This window comes from Triplophysa dalaica, chromosome 21, assembly GCF_015846415.1.
Source record: "Triplophysa dalaica isolate WHDGS20190420 chromosome 21, ASM1584641v1, whole genome shotgun sequence".
In the NCBI taxonomy this organism is placed as follows: domain Eukaryota; kingdom Metazoa; phylum Chordata; class Actinopteri; order Cypriniformes; family Nemacheilidae; genus Triplophysa; species Triplophysa dalaica.
Genome location: NC_079562.1, coordinates 2,482,226 through 2,497,305, shown reverse-complemented (window position 1 = coordinate 2,497,305; position 15,080 = coordinate 2,482,226). Strand labels below are relative to the sequence as shown.

At 39.7% G+C, this 15,080-nt stretch overlaps 1 protein-coding gene across 1 annotated transcript; it reads left to right on the top strand.

Moving 5' to 3' along the window:
* The first annotated feature begins 369 nt into the window (after positions 1 to 369).
* Positions 370 to 10,966, top strand: wnt4 (wingless-type MMTV integration site family, member 4). The gene is made up of 5 exons (XM_056734838.1): positions 370 to 860; positions 7,357 to 7,592; positions 7,669 to 7,800; positions 8,138 to 8,280; positions 8,375 to 10,966. The coding sequence occupies exons 1-5, from the start codon at positions 784 to 786 to the stop codon at positions 8,843 to 8,845; spliced, it is 1,059 nt and encodes a 352-aa protein (XP_056590816.1). The 5' UTR covers positions 370 to 783; the 3' UTR covers positions 8,846 to 10,966.
* Positions 10,967 to 15,080: the final 4,114 nt, after the last annotated feature.

Sequence of the window (15,080 nt, the reverse complement as noted above, 5' to 3'; positions counted from 1 at the left end):
TAATAGCAATAATAATAAATGTCTAGTCTATTTTTGTACAAAGCTGTCAGAATACGAGACAGCCTTTAAATAGCATCTTAACCACAAAGTACTTGCGTGTGGGAGCACTGAGGCCAAGGGAAAAACACCTTGCCAAAAAGTATAAGCGGTTATACCTCAGCCACGGTGAATAGCTGCCGTATTGAGTGCCTTTAGAGAACTCTTACGAAAATGCTTGGCAGCCAAGTGCAAGAAAAAAATATATATATGCACTAAACACGCCTTTATCTCCTTTCCCACACATCAAAACCTCCCCCAAATTTCGCGCCGCCCCTACCAAACCCTTCAGGAGTCAGTACATCCAGCATTCAGTCTCAGGCTGGATTCAGAGTGGCATCTACTGGGGTCATCAAACTGATCTTCACTTCAGCTTTAGGTGAACAGCAGGACTGGACTGTGGTTTAAAGACACTTAACAGGTTGAGTTCCCCTCTACCTGATGATGCGCAAAAGTGGACCGTGGAAAGCGTCGCATGCGCTTTGATCGCACCAGAGGATAGCTATTGCATGTGTGAGGTTGTGGCCAGCTCTGCATTGAGCTCTCGCGTTTGTTTATTTGAGGAGGCAAGAACCATCTATACAGACAAACCTGCATATTAACCGTGTGGATGCGCAGTGATGGATTAATCGCTTTTTGAGGTATCGACCCATGCGACTTTCAGCAGCCAACAGCGCAGCGCCCTGATAACCTCCTGAGGATTTAATATCACCAACCTTTACCTGATTTGTATCCCCTGCTCTCAAGATGACATCGGGGTATTTGATAAGGTCGCTGCTTATGCTCTTCCTAGCGCTCTTCTCTGCCAACGCAAGCAATTGGCTGTAAGTGCACAAACTTTTAATTCGTGTGATATTATGACTTCTGTATTGTATGTTATGACTAGTTTAAGTCAGTCAGTTCCCGAGAGAAAATGCTGTCTGGTTGATTTAAACATCATACAGCCATCATTTAGACTCCCTGACTGAGGAAAATAAATGTTCCTGGTTGACCTGACAATTAAAAATGTGACTAAAGTAAATCAGTTAACGTTCTAAAAAGCTTGTAAAATCTCTGCATAGCAATTCTTTAACGTGGAGGAATTAAAGCAAAACGTTTGGAGTGCAGAGGACTGACACAGGGTTGTGTAATAGTAAATAAACGTTAGATTACGCAAATGTATATTTGTTTATGTCTGATACAGAATATGAGGAAATGAAACTTAGGGAGTGAAATCAAGACTGTCAGCCACTTTTTCGGTTGTGCACAGCTGCGCTTTGCGCTCGTTACGCACAGCCTGCACGGAGAGGAATGCATAGGTATGACAGCAGTGGACATTATATTCAATGCACTAAAGTGAGGTGTATAAATAGTTAAATAAATAAACTAGTTTGCAGCAATCCATGAACACTTAATGCTCCGACTTTAATCCAAAATCAACATTGTAGTTGTCAAATCAACGTACAAATCACGATTTAGTTTCTTTGTACGCATTTCTAAGTGTTTGGGATTATATTATCTGTATCCCCAGGGCAAAAACGACATCATTTAATCTGTCCAGATGCAGTTGACTTTTCGATGGAAGAGTGTTTTTAACTAAAGGTGTGGTAACAGGACTCCTGCATGTAGAGACACGAGTAAAACCTCCTGCCTGTCTACAAAATATGATCATTCTGACAGGAGTCTGTACACTATTCCATTGCCATCTCAGGACAGGTATTAGCAGGTAGCCAAATAGACATTAGACAAGATTGCTTTGTCAAGCAGAAAATGTGAACGTTCTGTATGAGCACGTGGGTTTGAAGCTCTGTGGCCCCAAGCAATTTCAAACAAATTATGAATATGTTCATTCAAGTTTATAAAAGGGATTAAGTCTGTGGTCATACCTTTTCAAATCGACTCGAGGTATAGACGTAAGATCAATTTAAAAAAAAAAAATTGATTTAAATCTTGCATAAGAAGTCGTATAAAAGTAAGTGTGTTTTAAAAGCATTATGGGATCTTTTAATTCTTAAAGAATGCATTTTCAGAATAGGGCCGAAATTAAAACTTAAAACAAAACTTAAAAAAGAAGGTCATTTGACCCCGTTTTGTCCTGATAATAAAAGGCAAAAGAAATCGTCTGATGGGTTTGAATTTTCACCAATTATTTACATCTGCTTTATTATAGGTTAATACAAACATCGGAATAAATTCGTTGTATGATAAGGATGAAAAGCATCATCTCGGAATAAATATTCTTTTATAAAACTTCTATAATAAATGCTTATAATAAATCTCAGTTTACAATATAAAAAGTGAACGAGCAAATAGTCGCAAGTTTTATACATCGCACGTTTAGAAACATGTTTAGTGATCTGATCTTTACCTGAGACGAGATGAAACCTGTTCTTTATGTCTTGTCGTAAATAAACGAACCAGGCCTATTTGTGTTTTTTCATTCGTTTCAAAATAAACGCAGAGTAAACCTAAGAGTAAGTACACAACTCGTTTTGTCTTGCATTTGTTTATTATCTTTTAAAGAAGCTTGTTGATAATAGTGTGCAATTTAATAGCTTCCATGTTTAATAATAATGCAAAAAAAATATTTTCAGTCACAACAATTTTATTTAATGATACTCGTTCATCGAGCGAATAAAATATACCAAATGAAATAACAGAAGTAATAAAATTGATGCTGTAAACGTTCACTCTTTACTCAACAGCCATAATGAAGTGTTTTGAAATGTTTTCAGTTGTGAGATGTGTTCGTGTATTATACCTGAGCTTGTCCATCAACACCTGTGTGAAGGGTTTGCGGTGCGCAGGTGCGCAGGTGCAGGTCACGAGAGCAGCTCTATTGCACCTGCGCGCCTCCAAATCTCCATCAACAGCGCGCGCTTATTCACGCAAATGTAAGATCGCAACACTGAAAGATGACTGCACTGAGGTTTAATATCTTATTCATCACTTTGGGTTGTTTTGTGTAAAAATGTCAACAAAGACTAATCATTCAGAAAAAAAACGAATGGTTCAGAAATGTGTTCCTTACAGTTCGTTGTCTGCTTGTCTCTCTGTCTCTCTGTCATTCAAGCTTACATGTTTATTTACTTCAGATAAAGATCAAGACAGATGAAACATTTGAGTCACAATCTATAATGGTTTATGTGCTCAGGTCACAGAAGTGCACAGGCCATGCACTAATGTCACAAATCACTCACAAATATTACAGTAATAACACAAAGTGTGGTCATATATCCTGTTTGTTTGCAGGAGTGATACAGTATTACATGATGGAAAGAATAGCGTTTTGAACAGGACGGTCAATAAATAGTTCACAGCTGAGCAACATGAGAAGAGAGAATCCCCTAACGCGAAATATATCCTGGCGCCGACGATAACACACATTAAACCAGTGACAACAGGGTAATGAAGTTGTAAAACCTGTTGTCACACACCTCCGGTCATATAGCTTCCTATTACAAGACTCATATAATAAAACGGTAGTTCATCCTTTCAATAAAGCAAATGTTTGAAAACATTTACATGAAGGAAAGGAATAGACAATTGTTTACTCCAATCTAGATGCCAAAGTCGTGTTCTTGTATAGTCATGCGAATAAGAGAGAGAGTCAGTCTGATGGGGCTTGTGCACACCAAAACATTGAACTATAATGTGCAGATGAATATCTCAGATTTGTATTGCTTTTATGGCCCATCTGGTTATCAAACGACCTTTGCTCAAGTTTCTAAAAATAAATCCTCTGTAAGGGCTGAAATACTAGTCTTTACATTCCCAGAAGTAAAAATTCTGTTTTATTCCACATTGTCTATTTTGTACTGTACACAAGTGTGTTCCCGTTGGCCTCTTTTCAGTCCTTTATTATTCGCGTTCCAGCATTCAGATAAAATGTCTAGAATGTCCTTAACCAAACATCCATTCTTTTAGCGAATTTATCCATTCTGAGCCTAATACACAAATTGTTGAACTCGTCTTGTAGTCAAACAGGTGTTTGGGATTCTTAATCCTGTCATTGGAGAACCCCCAACAGTCCACGGTTTGAATGTCTTACCAATCTTAAAAACTACATTTAACAATTTAACAGAGATATCCAAAATTGGTGCTCGAGCAACATGGTCGAGAATTTCAAAGACAGATTTTTTGTATAACCTATGTATCTTTCACTGAAACATTCAATGTCCGTAACAGCCTACATACTTCACCTGCTAGAACTTTTGGAAACAAGTTTAACAAACAAATATTGGCAACAAGCACTGTTTATCTCTCGAGTAATGATATCACGAAATGAATCCCATGTGATGTAAGGAATTATTAACCACGTTCACTTCAGTTCCTTTTTTTAATTGCGTTATTAATCTATTGGATTATTGATGATATAGATAAATGAGATAACACTGCCCTCTAGAGTTAAAGACAGATGCCATAGGTTTGCGTAGATGCTCTCCAGACTGTGCTCCAGATTTTCTCAAGAATTCTTAGCACCGGTGAGTCACTGTGGTACTGAGAAGTCAGAGTTGTGTAAGGACGACACGTTTGTTTCTGCACACATGCGTTCAGTGATGAGTGCTTGAGTGACATTTGGGCCCTTTGTGCAAGATGTTACAATGTCTATGGAGTTAGAAAGTAACAGTAGCAATGATCAAAAAGAAAACAGAAAAAGTTCAAAAGTATGATTTATGTACTCTCATGTGGTTCCAAACCTGCTTGATTTTCGTTTTTCTAGGGACGCGAAAGGAGAAATTTAAAAGAATTATACTTGTTACCGTTTACCATGCAAGGACACAACTTTCATGATCATCTCATAGTTATGAAACAACTCAACTTTATTAATATAGCGCTTTTATCAAGTTTCATTGCTACAAAGCAGCTGTACATGAGACATATTGATTATAAGCAAAACAATTAAAGTTATACCTGTAAAAACAAGACAAATGTGAAAACACAGAAGACAGACATGTCCACCATACAAAAGCTCCACACACACAATATGCACATGTATTAACACAAAATTTACAGACAAGCACGCACACACACACACACACACAGACATCCGTGCACACACAAACATACAGACAAGAAAAACACACACTTTCTTATTATATAAAACTATTAATAAATACAACTGTTAAACAACACTAAAAAACTGTGCTGCCAAAAGAATATACAGTGACTTTAAATCATTTATTGACTATAAGTATGAAAAAATGTGTGAAATGCCAAAGTGCATCAATTTCCTCAAACGCCCCGTAGTTCAAATCTAAATTTGTCAAACAAACAGTTCTTAGAACACAGACATGAGTGCCGTGACGCACAGTTGACAAATATGTAAATATCAAATATTGTTATAAACATCACAAGATTGTGACTCTTGGACAGCGTAGCACGCACAGTATGTTTATTTGCTGTCAGTAGCTTGGACAGGTCTGCTATTTACCTTCAATTCGCTGCTGAGATTTTTTTCTTCAGTACAGGAAAGGTCAACAGCCATAGCCTGATTATTCAATAAACCCGAAAAAGAAAGATGTGGAGAGAAAAGAATCTTTTAAGTTTTACGTGGACATCCGCGAACACGTATATTCTCGCTTCTTTCGCAGCTCATAGTTTGTTTATACGGTTAAAGATGTATACAGCCTGGCATCTGTACACATGTTCTCATTCTCCCCCGACTTCTCTTGTATGAAAGGTTTGCGTGCTAAGTCGCGCTCGGCTAAGCCATCTGGAGCCAACAGCGCTCGGAGGCCCGGGCAGTGTAATTCAACACAAACATGACAAAAAAGAAGGCTCCAGGTGGAAAGCTAAAGCAAAAACCTCCCAGGAAGAGCGACCGCTATACTTTTCTAGCCGTCACAAGCTCTCGCCGTTTGTCTAATCTTAGTTTTGCGAGTCGAAAACAGGAGGGGTGATAGAAATGAAAACAAAATGACCCACGTTCACTCAAGGTCTGAAATTATCTTTTTCCCAGAGAAAAAAGTTTCAAAACAAATATGCTGCGGAATTTCTACAGGTGTTTGTCCTCTTAGAGCATCTGGCATGGATATATCCCATCCCAAATCCTTGAAAGAGCAGTCCTCTGAAACCATTTGGCTGCCAGATTCATTATCAGGTCAGGATCTCCCAAGTAATTTAAACATACAAAAGCTGTAAACATGCACGCAAAACCACGCAACACATGCTTAACAGGATGGGGAAAAAACGTACTCCGCCACAAGCCAAATAATCTCACAGAAAACTAAAACGTACGTGTGCGAATCAGGCCTGTGATGTCACCGTTGTTGTGCAGGTCAGACGGGAGGTTGTGGATCAAGGTTATCAAAGCTCGTGAGAGGAGAGATGATGGTCTTGTGGACAAGGAGGTGTTTGTTTCTTATCTGACCCACCAAATCAGCTCTTGTCAACAGCAGAGAGAGTGGAAGTGTCGCTGCCGGCCGCCGGGATTTAACATGTGCCGTTTTTAACTCTGGAGGGGTACAAGCATGTAAAGAGCGTACGGCGATGTTGAGATGAGCCCTTGAAATAAAACAGACCTCGAGACACTACTATAAATACACGCAATAACGTGACGGACGTTTCGTGACAACGTCGACCATTCTTATGAGTCGCAAGACAGGATCCGAGTCAATAAAGCGTGCGATCCCTTGTTCTTCCTTTACACTTAATTAAGTATTTACAGAACAGCGCACCTTCAAAGCCATCTCGAGGTCTTTTCGCCATTATACTCGTACGATTAAATTACTCATCGCCACACAAAAACACATTTAGAAACAAAAGGCAACTGACAGACCGCAAATCCATCCGTGACCGAGCCTGTAAACAGCACCTGCACGCAACCCACTAAAGTCATCAGCCCGCTCCTCAAACACACGCGACTTTGATCTCCAGCCGTTCTTGATGGTAACCGACTGTACCTTAATAAACTGTTTTCGATCTCAGCGTGTTGTTTGCCAGCTGGCGAGGCCTATTTTTAAAGAGCCGGACCCTTCAAAGTGTTGCCCTCGATCCCTCACATCTCGGAGTGCTTGCCCCGACCCCACGGCCCTGGAGGTGATGTGGGAAGATAATCTATCCGTCTCTCTCAACATCCCCCTTACCTCATCTAGCACAGCTTTCCAGGAACGGCACAGCGTTTACATGACTGTCCCTTAAACAAACAGCGCTCTGTGGGGTCGCCGAACCTGTGGAATGATGCGCTGGTTGACCACTTTCTTCAAACACACGCTAAACGCTTCCAGAAACATTCAGCTTGTGGATACAAAACAGAAACAAAACTCTAGATTGTGAACACTAGTTGTGTATTTAACGTGACTGTGAATGTGCATTGATCGCTTCTCACCTGGTTTCTAGATACCTGGCCAAGCTGTCGTCGGTGGGCAGCATCTCAGACGAGGAAACGTGCGAGAAGCTCCGGGGGCTCATACAGCGGCAGGTTCAGATCTGCAAGCGCAACGTGGAGGTGATGGACGCCGTCCGCAGGGGCGCCCAGCTCGCCATCGACGAGTGCCAGTTTCAATTCCGCAACAGACGATGGAATTGCTCCACGCTAGAGAGCGTTCCTGTGTTTGGCAAGGTGGTCACTCAAGGTAACTAGCCGCTTGTTTGAACATGAACATTCGGATATGAAGTTGTGTGGATTGTTAATGATTATTGTGGTCATAGGTACTAGGGAAGCTGCCTTTGTGTATGCCATATCAGCTGCTAGCGTAGCGTTCGCTGTGACCAGGGCCTGCAGCAGCGGGGAGCTGGATAAGTGCGGATGTGACCGCAACGTGCACGGTGTCAGTCCAGAAGGTACGTCTGGTTTGGATTGAGTAATTGTAGTCTGTGCTTCAGATGGCACGCCCTTAAAACGCCCAGTCTGCAAACAGAAACCTGGTTAAAGGAATGGTTTGTTCGAAAATTTGTTTGTTCACTCTCCAGGTGTTCAAAATCTGTAATATCTATATTAGAAAATAAGATATTTTGAGAAATGTCTTTGTGGTTTTGCATCTATACAATGGAAGTCAATGAGGGCCAATTTTCTTCAAAATCGTCTTTTGTGCTCTGCAGAAGTCATACAGGTTTTGATAGCATGAATGTGAGTAAATGATAAGCAAACCAAAAAATAACATTTCAAATCTTTCAATAGGTTTCCAGTGGTCAGGATGCTCTGACAACATCGCCTATGGAGTTGCGTTTTCTCACTCCTTTGTGGACGTCAGAGAAAGAAGTAAAGGACAGTCATCCAACCGTGCCCTGATGAATCTACATAACAACGAAGCGGGGAGAAAAGTAAATAATCATTTCAGTAAATCATATAACAATTTTTTTTTATTAACATTATCCAACAGTGTCCGATTGACAATGCTACCTTTATCTCCCCAAGGCAATTCTGAGTCACATGAGGGTGGAATGCAAATGCCATGGCGTGTCGGGCTCCTGCGAGGTGAAGACCTGCTGGAAAGCCATGCCACCATTCCGAAAGGTGGGCAATGTCATCAAGGAGAAATTTGACGGTGCGACCGAGGTGGAGCTGCGCAAAATCGGTACCACCAAGGTCCTGGTTCCACGGAACTCGCAGTTCAAGCCCCACACGGATGAAGATCTGGTGTATCTGGACCCAAGCCCAGACTTCTGCGATCACGACCCCAGAACGCCGGGGATAATGGGAACCACGGGACGCTTTTGCAACAAGACCTCTAAGGCCATCGACGGCTGCGAGCTCATGTGCTGCGGTCGTGGGTTCCACACGGAGGAGGTGGAGGTGGTGGACCGCTGCAGCTGTAAGTTCCACTGGTGCTGCTACGTCAAGTGCAAACAGTGTCGCAAGATGGTCGAGATGCACACGTGTCGGTGATCCATCGTCAGGACGTTCGGAGATGGCCTCCTCCTTCCCAATCGCTTCCTAGACACATACAAGAAAAGGGAAGACACGGACATTCCCGAGCATTTCATACAATGATAGAGGAACATGTCATACATGAGACACTTTAAAATATAGGGGTTCCCCATTGAGAGTATTTTTCTCTCCCGTTTTCTCCTTGTGCATTTTTGTTTAAATGTGGTCGCTCTCTTATTTTTATATATATATTTTTTAACTTATTGGAATGAAATAGAGAGTGAATTTTTTAATGTGACATGCACCGCAGAGTGCCAATGGGAACGAGGTTATGAACAGACATTGACCCAGACGGATTAGGGGCACATGAATATGTTGAAAGGTTACGGTCGGGACATCGCTTCCGAACAACTTTCCATTGTTAATGCTGCTTAAAGGGTTTCATCTTGAACGATGGACATTGGACTCACAGAAATGTGGAACACTACACGTTGGAATAGAGTCCAGATGTACATCTGCTTTACCAAGTAGAATGTTAAATATGGCCATTCGTTCCTATAGAGCTGTGATGCTGCTTGAATTCAAGAATCACTCACCAATAATGTACAGCATTGGTCTTCTGTATACAAGTATTAAAGCCCCCCTGCTTCTCCAGGGATGTGAACCAACTTCAAACAAGATGGGGACTGAAAACAGCATCAATTAGGTGACCAAGTATTGATGCAGACAGACACCCAACGAGTTATAAATATCCATTTGGATGAAAAATTTGGACAAAAATTGTTGACCCACAGATCGACTCGGGGTGCTTGGATCATGGATTCTGTGCACAATAACACTAGCACTTTTCCTTATGTACCACAAAGAAACAAATCTCCAAGCATTCCCTGCACCATTAGCCAGACCAAGCGAGTTATTTACGGTTAATATCTACAATACCGTAAATCTGAGCTTATCTTTAGTACAATGCTATCCAGTACGCTTTTAAAGAAACATAGATTTGTAAGAATTATACACTGAAGAGGACTATATTTCATATGAATGTATGTTAAATTGAAATATATGCTGTGTCAAAGACTGACATCCTTGTGCTGTTATTTTACAATTTACAATTTTACATACAGTAAGAATTCAAGTTTGACACTTTGTAAAGTTGGGTTTAACGCTGTCTTACAGTCTAAAAGAGCAATGTCATCTATACGGTCATTATAATATCACGGCATTAGCCACACACAAACACGTTTGCCCTGGTCATACCAATCCAGCCCACAGCTGCCCAGTGACACGGTTTCCACTGCACCCAGAGAGTCGTGCCATCACGCCAAGAACAATAAATATTTATAGAAACTATTCATGGAATAATGGCTGGAATGAAGGATGTTGGACACGCGTGAATGTGGTTCGGTGCTTCAACAAAGCCGCCCCAGCGATGACTTTCCTAAACCCGTGCCCGGTAGCTTGTAATAAGCGGCGCATTTTCCACACATATTGAAGGTCCGCCTTATTTTTGCATCCAACTCAAAATTTAATATTACTTTTGTGTGATACGATACAGCTCCATTATGAGCAAGAATTATTAATATATATTTTGGAGAGAACCGTCCAACTGATTCTTCATTACCCTTGTTATCAGACACCACGCAATACCATACAGGTCTGTTTTGTAACAGTGGGACAGGTAGATTACACCCTCCGGTGTCTTTCACCATTCATTTAAGTTTTACATGTCATATAATCACATCAGGGTTTTTTCAGTTGTTACAAATCCAGCACATTATGAATATGGCCAAAACTAACCCACCATGAAATTGTACATTCTCAGCCAAACATTAGCAGTGTTGGGTGTTACAATGTAAGTCATTAGTAACTTTAATTTATTACTTTTCCTTTGAACAAGTTAAGTAAGGGATTACTCTTATTTTTTCTGTAATTTAATTACAGTTACTTCTGGTGTAATTCAACTAAATACTTTTTGTAATATGTGTGTGTGCAATAGTGGAAGTCATCAAAAAGTCAAACTTTAAAATCCGTGCTTTAATGTATAATTCTCACATTTGTAATACTTTGGTCAGTAAATAATACTACTTTGTGTAGTTTTATATTATTTATTTGAATGAATTAAAAGAGCCGTTTCATGTCTATCCTTGAATCACTTAACTTATCAAGGTTGATATGGGATATAGAAAGAAATTAAATACTTTTTGGAGAGAGTCATTTGTACAGTAATCTAATTACACTATTGATATAATTAGTAACTAGTAGTTCATTACTTTTTCAGAGTAACTTGCCCAACACCGAAGATTAGTCTGCTTGCTAAAGTTTAGCTATACTGAAGTCTAAAGCGAATTGAGGAACGGGAAGAGGTGCTTGGAAAAGAAGTGGGTTGGCTTTTTATCCTGCACCGGGAAATTAAAACAGGCGGCATATCTGTGGATGCAGGCCGGAGGAATTGTGAAGAAATCCTTAGAATATCCAGAATATCCATCCTGTATTTGCGGAATCAGAGAAATTGAAGTCCAAAACACAAGTGTGTCTATTCACTGTTGATTTGTGCAGCTTGCTTAATGATTTTAAAAAAAAACATGCGTGCAAAAACAAGAATGTCTTAAGGTGACTCTATACCATACGAAGCGAGGACAACCCTCATTCAACCGTAGTAATAATAATAATGATCTCTCCGGCGGCTATTTGAGGAAAATATGTAGGACACAATGCTTGAATGTGGAAGAATCGCCGTGTGTGAGAATAGATCTAAAATGTGCTTGAGGGAGATTTCACTATGAGAAATCTAATCCTGTCAACAGAATGGCCCTGTCACCGCCTCTTTGATGGAAAATACCACATAGTAATTTAATATTTGGAAAGGCCTTTCCAGGGACGTAACATAATTATCAACCTACAATTCAATAAAGGAACTCAAAGATCGGAGGCTTTAGCCTTTCAGCTACTTTTAATATGACTTCGGTCTCTGAACCCATCACGGAAACATTTGTATGATTAGACAAAGACATAAAAGTGAATTTCAATGGTTGGTTTAATAGTTTTTAGATACAGTATTGATACCAACAATGATGCGTGTTTATTGTGGCAAATGTATACTCTTAAAAAAGTACTTTGTGATGCCACAGAAGAAACATTTTGGCTGAACCCTTTAAATCCGAGGAACATTTCTGTGGCACCAAAGGTAAATGGTGCTGTTGGGAACCAAAATTGTTATTTTATGGCTTTTATTATGGATTATTGATTCCAAAAATTTTATAAAATTATATATGTAGAATTTGTCTGGTCAGCCTTATCAAGATAATGGGTTCAATTCTCAAGGAACACGCTTTGGATAGACGTGTCTTGCAAATGCATGTAGGCTATTCATGTGCTAGTACTGATGTACTCACTCAACTTTATAGTCAGCAGGTGAAGCGTCTGCAAAAAACGTTCTCTAAAGAAGATTCCAAGAGTAAGACGGACGTGCAAACACGCTAGGTGTAATGCGCTCCTCTCTGCTCCCAGGCCTTCTTCAAAACACGTAGATCTCCACCAACATACTTCTCATATTAAAAGAAAACAAGTTACACAAATGAGACACATGTTTCTTGTTTGTGATGACAGTTGCTGTACCCCCTCCTCAAAGCATCAAAGGTTGTGCAACACTCTTAACAGGCCCTCACCAAGATGTTATTGTGGTACCTAGCGCAGAAGCTTGTGACTAGTATTCATCAGGCTAGCAAACTTTTTTCATGGATTTACTAGAATCAACCGGGATCAACAGATGTCAAGTTGTCTTGGCTTACCCTCGTGGCACAGACCAACAGAAGTATTTCACATACCAAAGTTTATTTTTCTTTTGATTCATGAGAGGCTGCGGTAGTGAAACATTAAAGGTTGTTTGATAAATGTCTCTTAACAGTAAAACTACACTTTCTACACTTCAAACAATATTATAACCTAAATAGATCAATTGAAATTGCTTGTATTGCATTCTGATGATCATTACAGTGAATTTAGCGAAATCCCCAAGAGAAATATTTGCTCACCTTAGTTTTTTCCCAAATCCTTTGATTGCGCATCACAGGCAGTCTCTTAGTCTTGAGTGCCTACATAGTAGTATTGAATTCATCTTTTATTTATTTAGTTTGATCAAATTTTTAAAAGAGAGATATAGCTGTGCGATTATTTCTGCAAAAACACGAGCTGCTAGAGGTGGGACTAATGGGGAGAATGGGATGGAACTGCACCAGGAGTGAGCAACAACTCATCACATTAATCCCTTTATGTTTTGAACATTAAGCCAGCCGATTGCCAACAAAACACAGATGTATGACTTAGTTTGACATACCGCGTGCAGTTCATGTCTGGCATCTTTTAGCACTGGGACCGTACCATCTATCAGTTTCAAAATCTCAAAATCCAGCGTTCTATCCAACGTTTATATAACTTCCTTCAATGAAATGCCGTGAACAAACAGACACACCTAAACTACACTATCACAAGAGTAACAGCACAGCGCAGCCCATCTCGATGCAGCGTAGATCATTTTGATGGTAAGCGGGTCTTCTTCATCGGTTGGCTCGTGGGAGGCTCTTTCTTTCGCCTTGCCCCGAGCCATTCAGAGAGAGAGTTCTGCCAACGGAAGACCAAAACGCTGGATTCATGGAGCCTTCAGATAGTTCCAGGAAGTTATGTTTCTCTTTAAATGCTTTATTTCTTTTTTTATACAAAAAAATTGCCTTCGTATTTAAATGGGCTAGAAGTTTGCTCAGTTGGCCTGTTTAGTCGCAGTTCCATGCGTTGCTAGTAACTTCCAGGAACCATTGAAACTGTGAAAACACAAATCCATTGGAGTCAAAGGAGAAGACGCGACTCTCTTTCAATGGCTCTGGCCTTGCCGTGCTTTTGGCCAGTGATGACACAGGGATCCAGAATAAGAAAAAACGTTCTGAAACAAGTTGGAGTGCTGGTGGAGTGTATCAAGTACAAAAATACTACGACATACGTCTAACTAGTTTTTTAACAAGTTGACCATGTTAAGCATGAGAAGCCAGCACGTTTAACAGTGTAAAGAAGTCAGAATGCATGACATAGCATGATCAGCTTTAATCACTTTATATTTTAAAGACCACAGCGTGTTAAACTACAAAAAAAGGGAAAAATTTGCATTTTTGTTTGTATATACTTTGTCCATCAAGCATCAACCAAATGTGATGAAATGAAGTTTCAGCATGCCCCTCACAAAGCTATTGTATGGCTTTATTTACCATTTTTACAGAATACAGACCTTCTGCGAGGAGAAGCAGTTAAGTTCCGGTTATAAAGGTAAGAAATACTTTCAATTGTCACAAACAGGCAATTGGTTAAATCATTTGTAAAAATTATGTCATATATATAATATAATATAATATATAACAAATATATGTCAGAATCAAGCATTCCAATGAGGCGTGTAATAATTAGCAATAAAGTCATAAGGGTTTGGATTAACATAAGAATAAATTGTGATTATTTTAGGTGAATTTACCCTTACAGCACACAAGAATTAACCATTCAAAATATTACATCTAAAGAAACGCAAAGTAGTTTTATACTCAACATACTTTATAAATAAACAAAGGATTATAAATATTTCTGCAATGCTAACAAAAGACAATAGCTTTTACAAGACGCTGCTGTTATTTAAGACAAATAAGTGCCAATAAAGCTTTCCGGTAGCTCAATGGTAAGAGCATAGTGTTAACAACGGCAAGGTCATGGGTTTGATCCCAGGGGATTGCACATACTTCGAAGCAAATGTATGGATAATGCAATGTATGTCGCGTCTGCCAAATGTGTAAATGTAAAATGCAATAAAGCCAACCCCAAAGTTAGGCTATACTTAATGCACAATTCAATAAAATAACTCCCATTCCCCATTAAAAAACTATGTTTATCATAGTGGACAACATGATTCTTCACTTGGAGCAGGGCTTTAACACAAAATATTGTTTTATTATGAATCGCTGAGAATTTTAACACAGGCCTCATCCATCATAAAGTGATATATAAGGCCTTCTAGACTGATACAAGCCCGCCTGCCATCAAGAATCTAAATTTGTATCCACATATCTCAGAGATGATGCAATTACTAAAACTATAGAGGTGCTTTCCATTCAGCACAAGGACACAGGTGTAGAGACTCTCACAAGGTCACAAATACCAAAACCATAAGAACATAAAAGAGAATACAGTCCTAAATAGAGCTACGCTTAATCTATCAACTCAC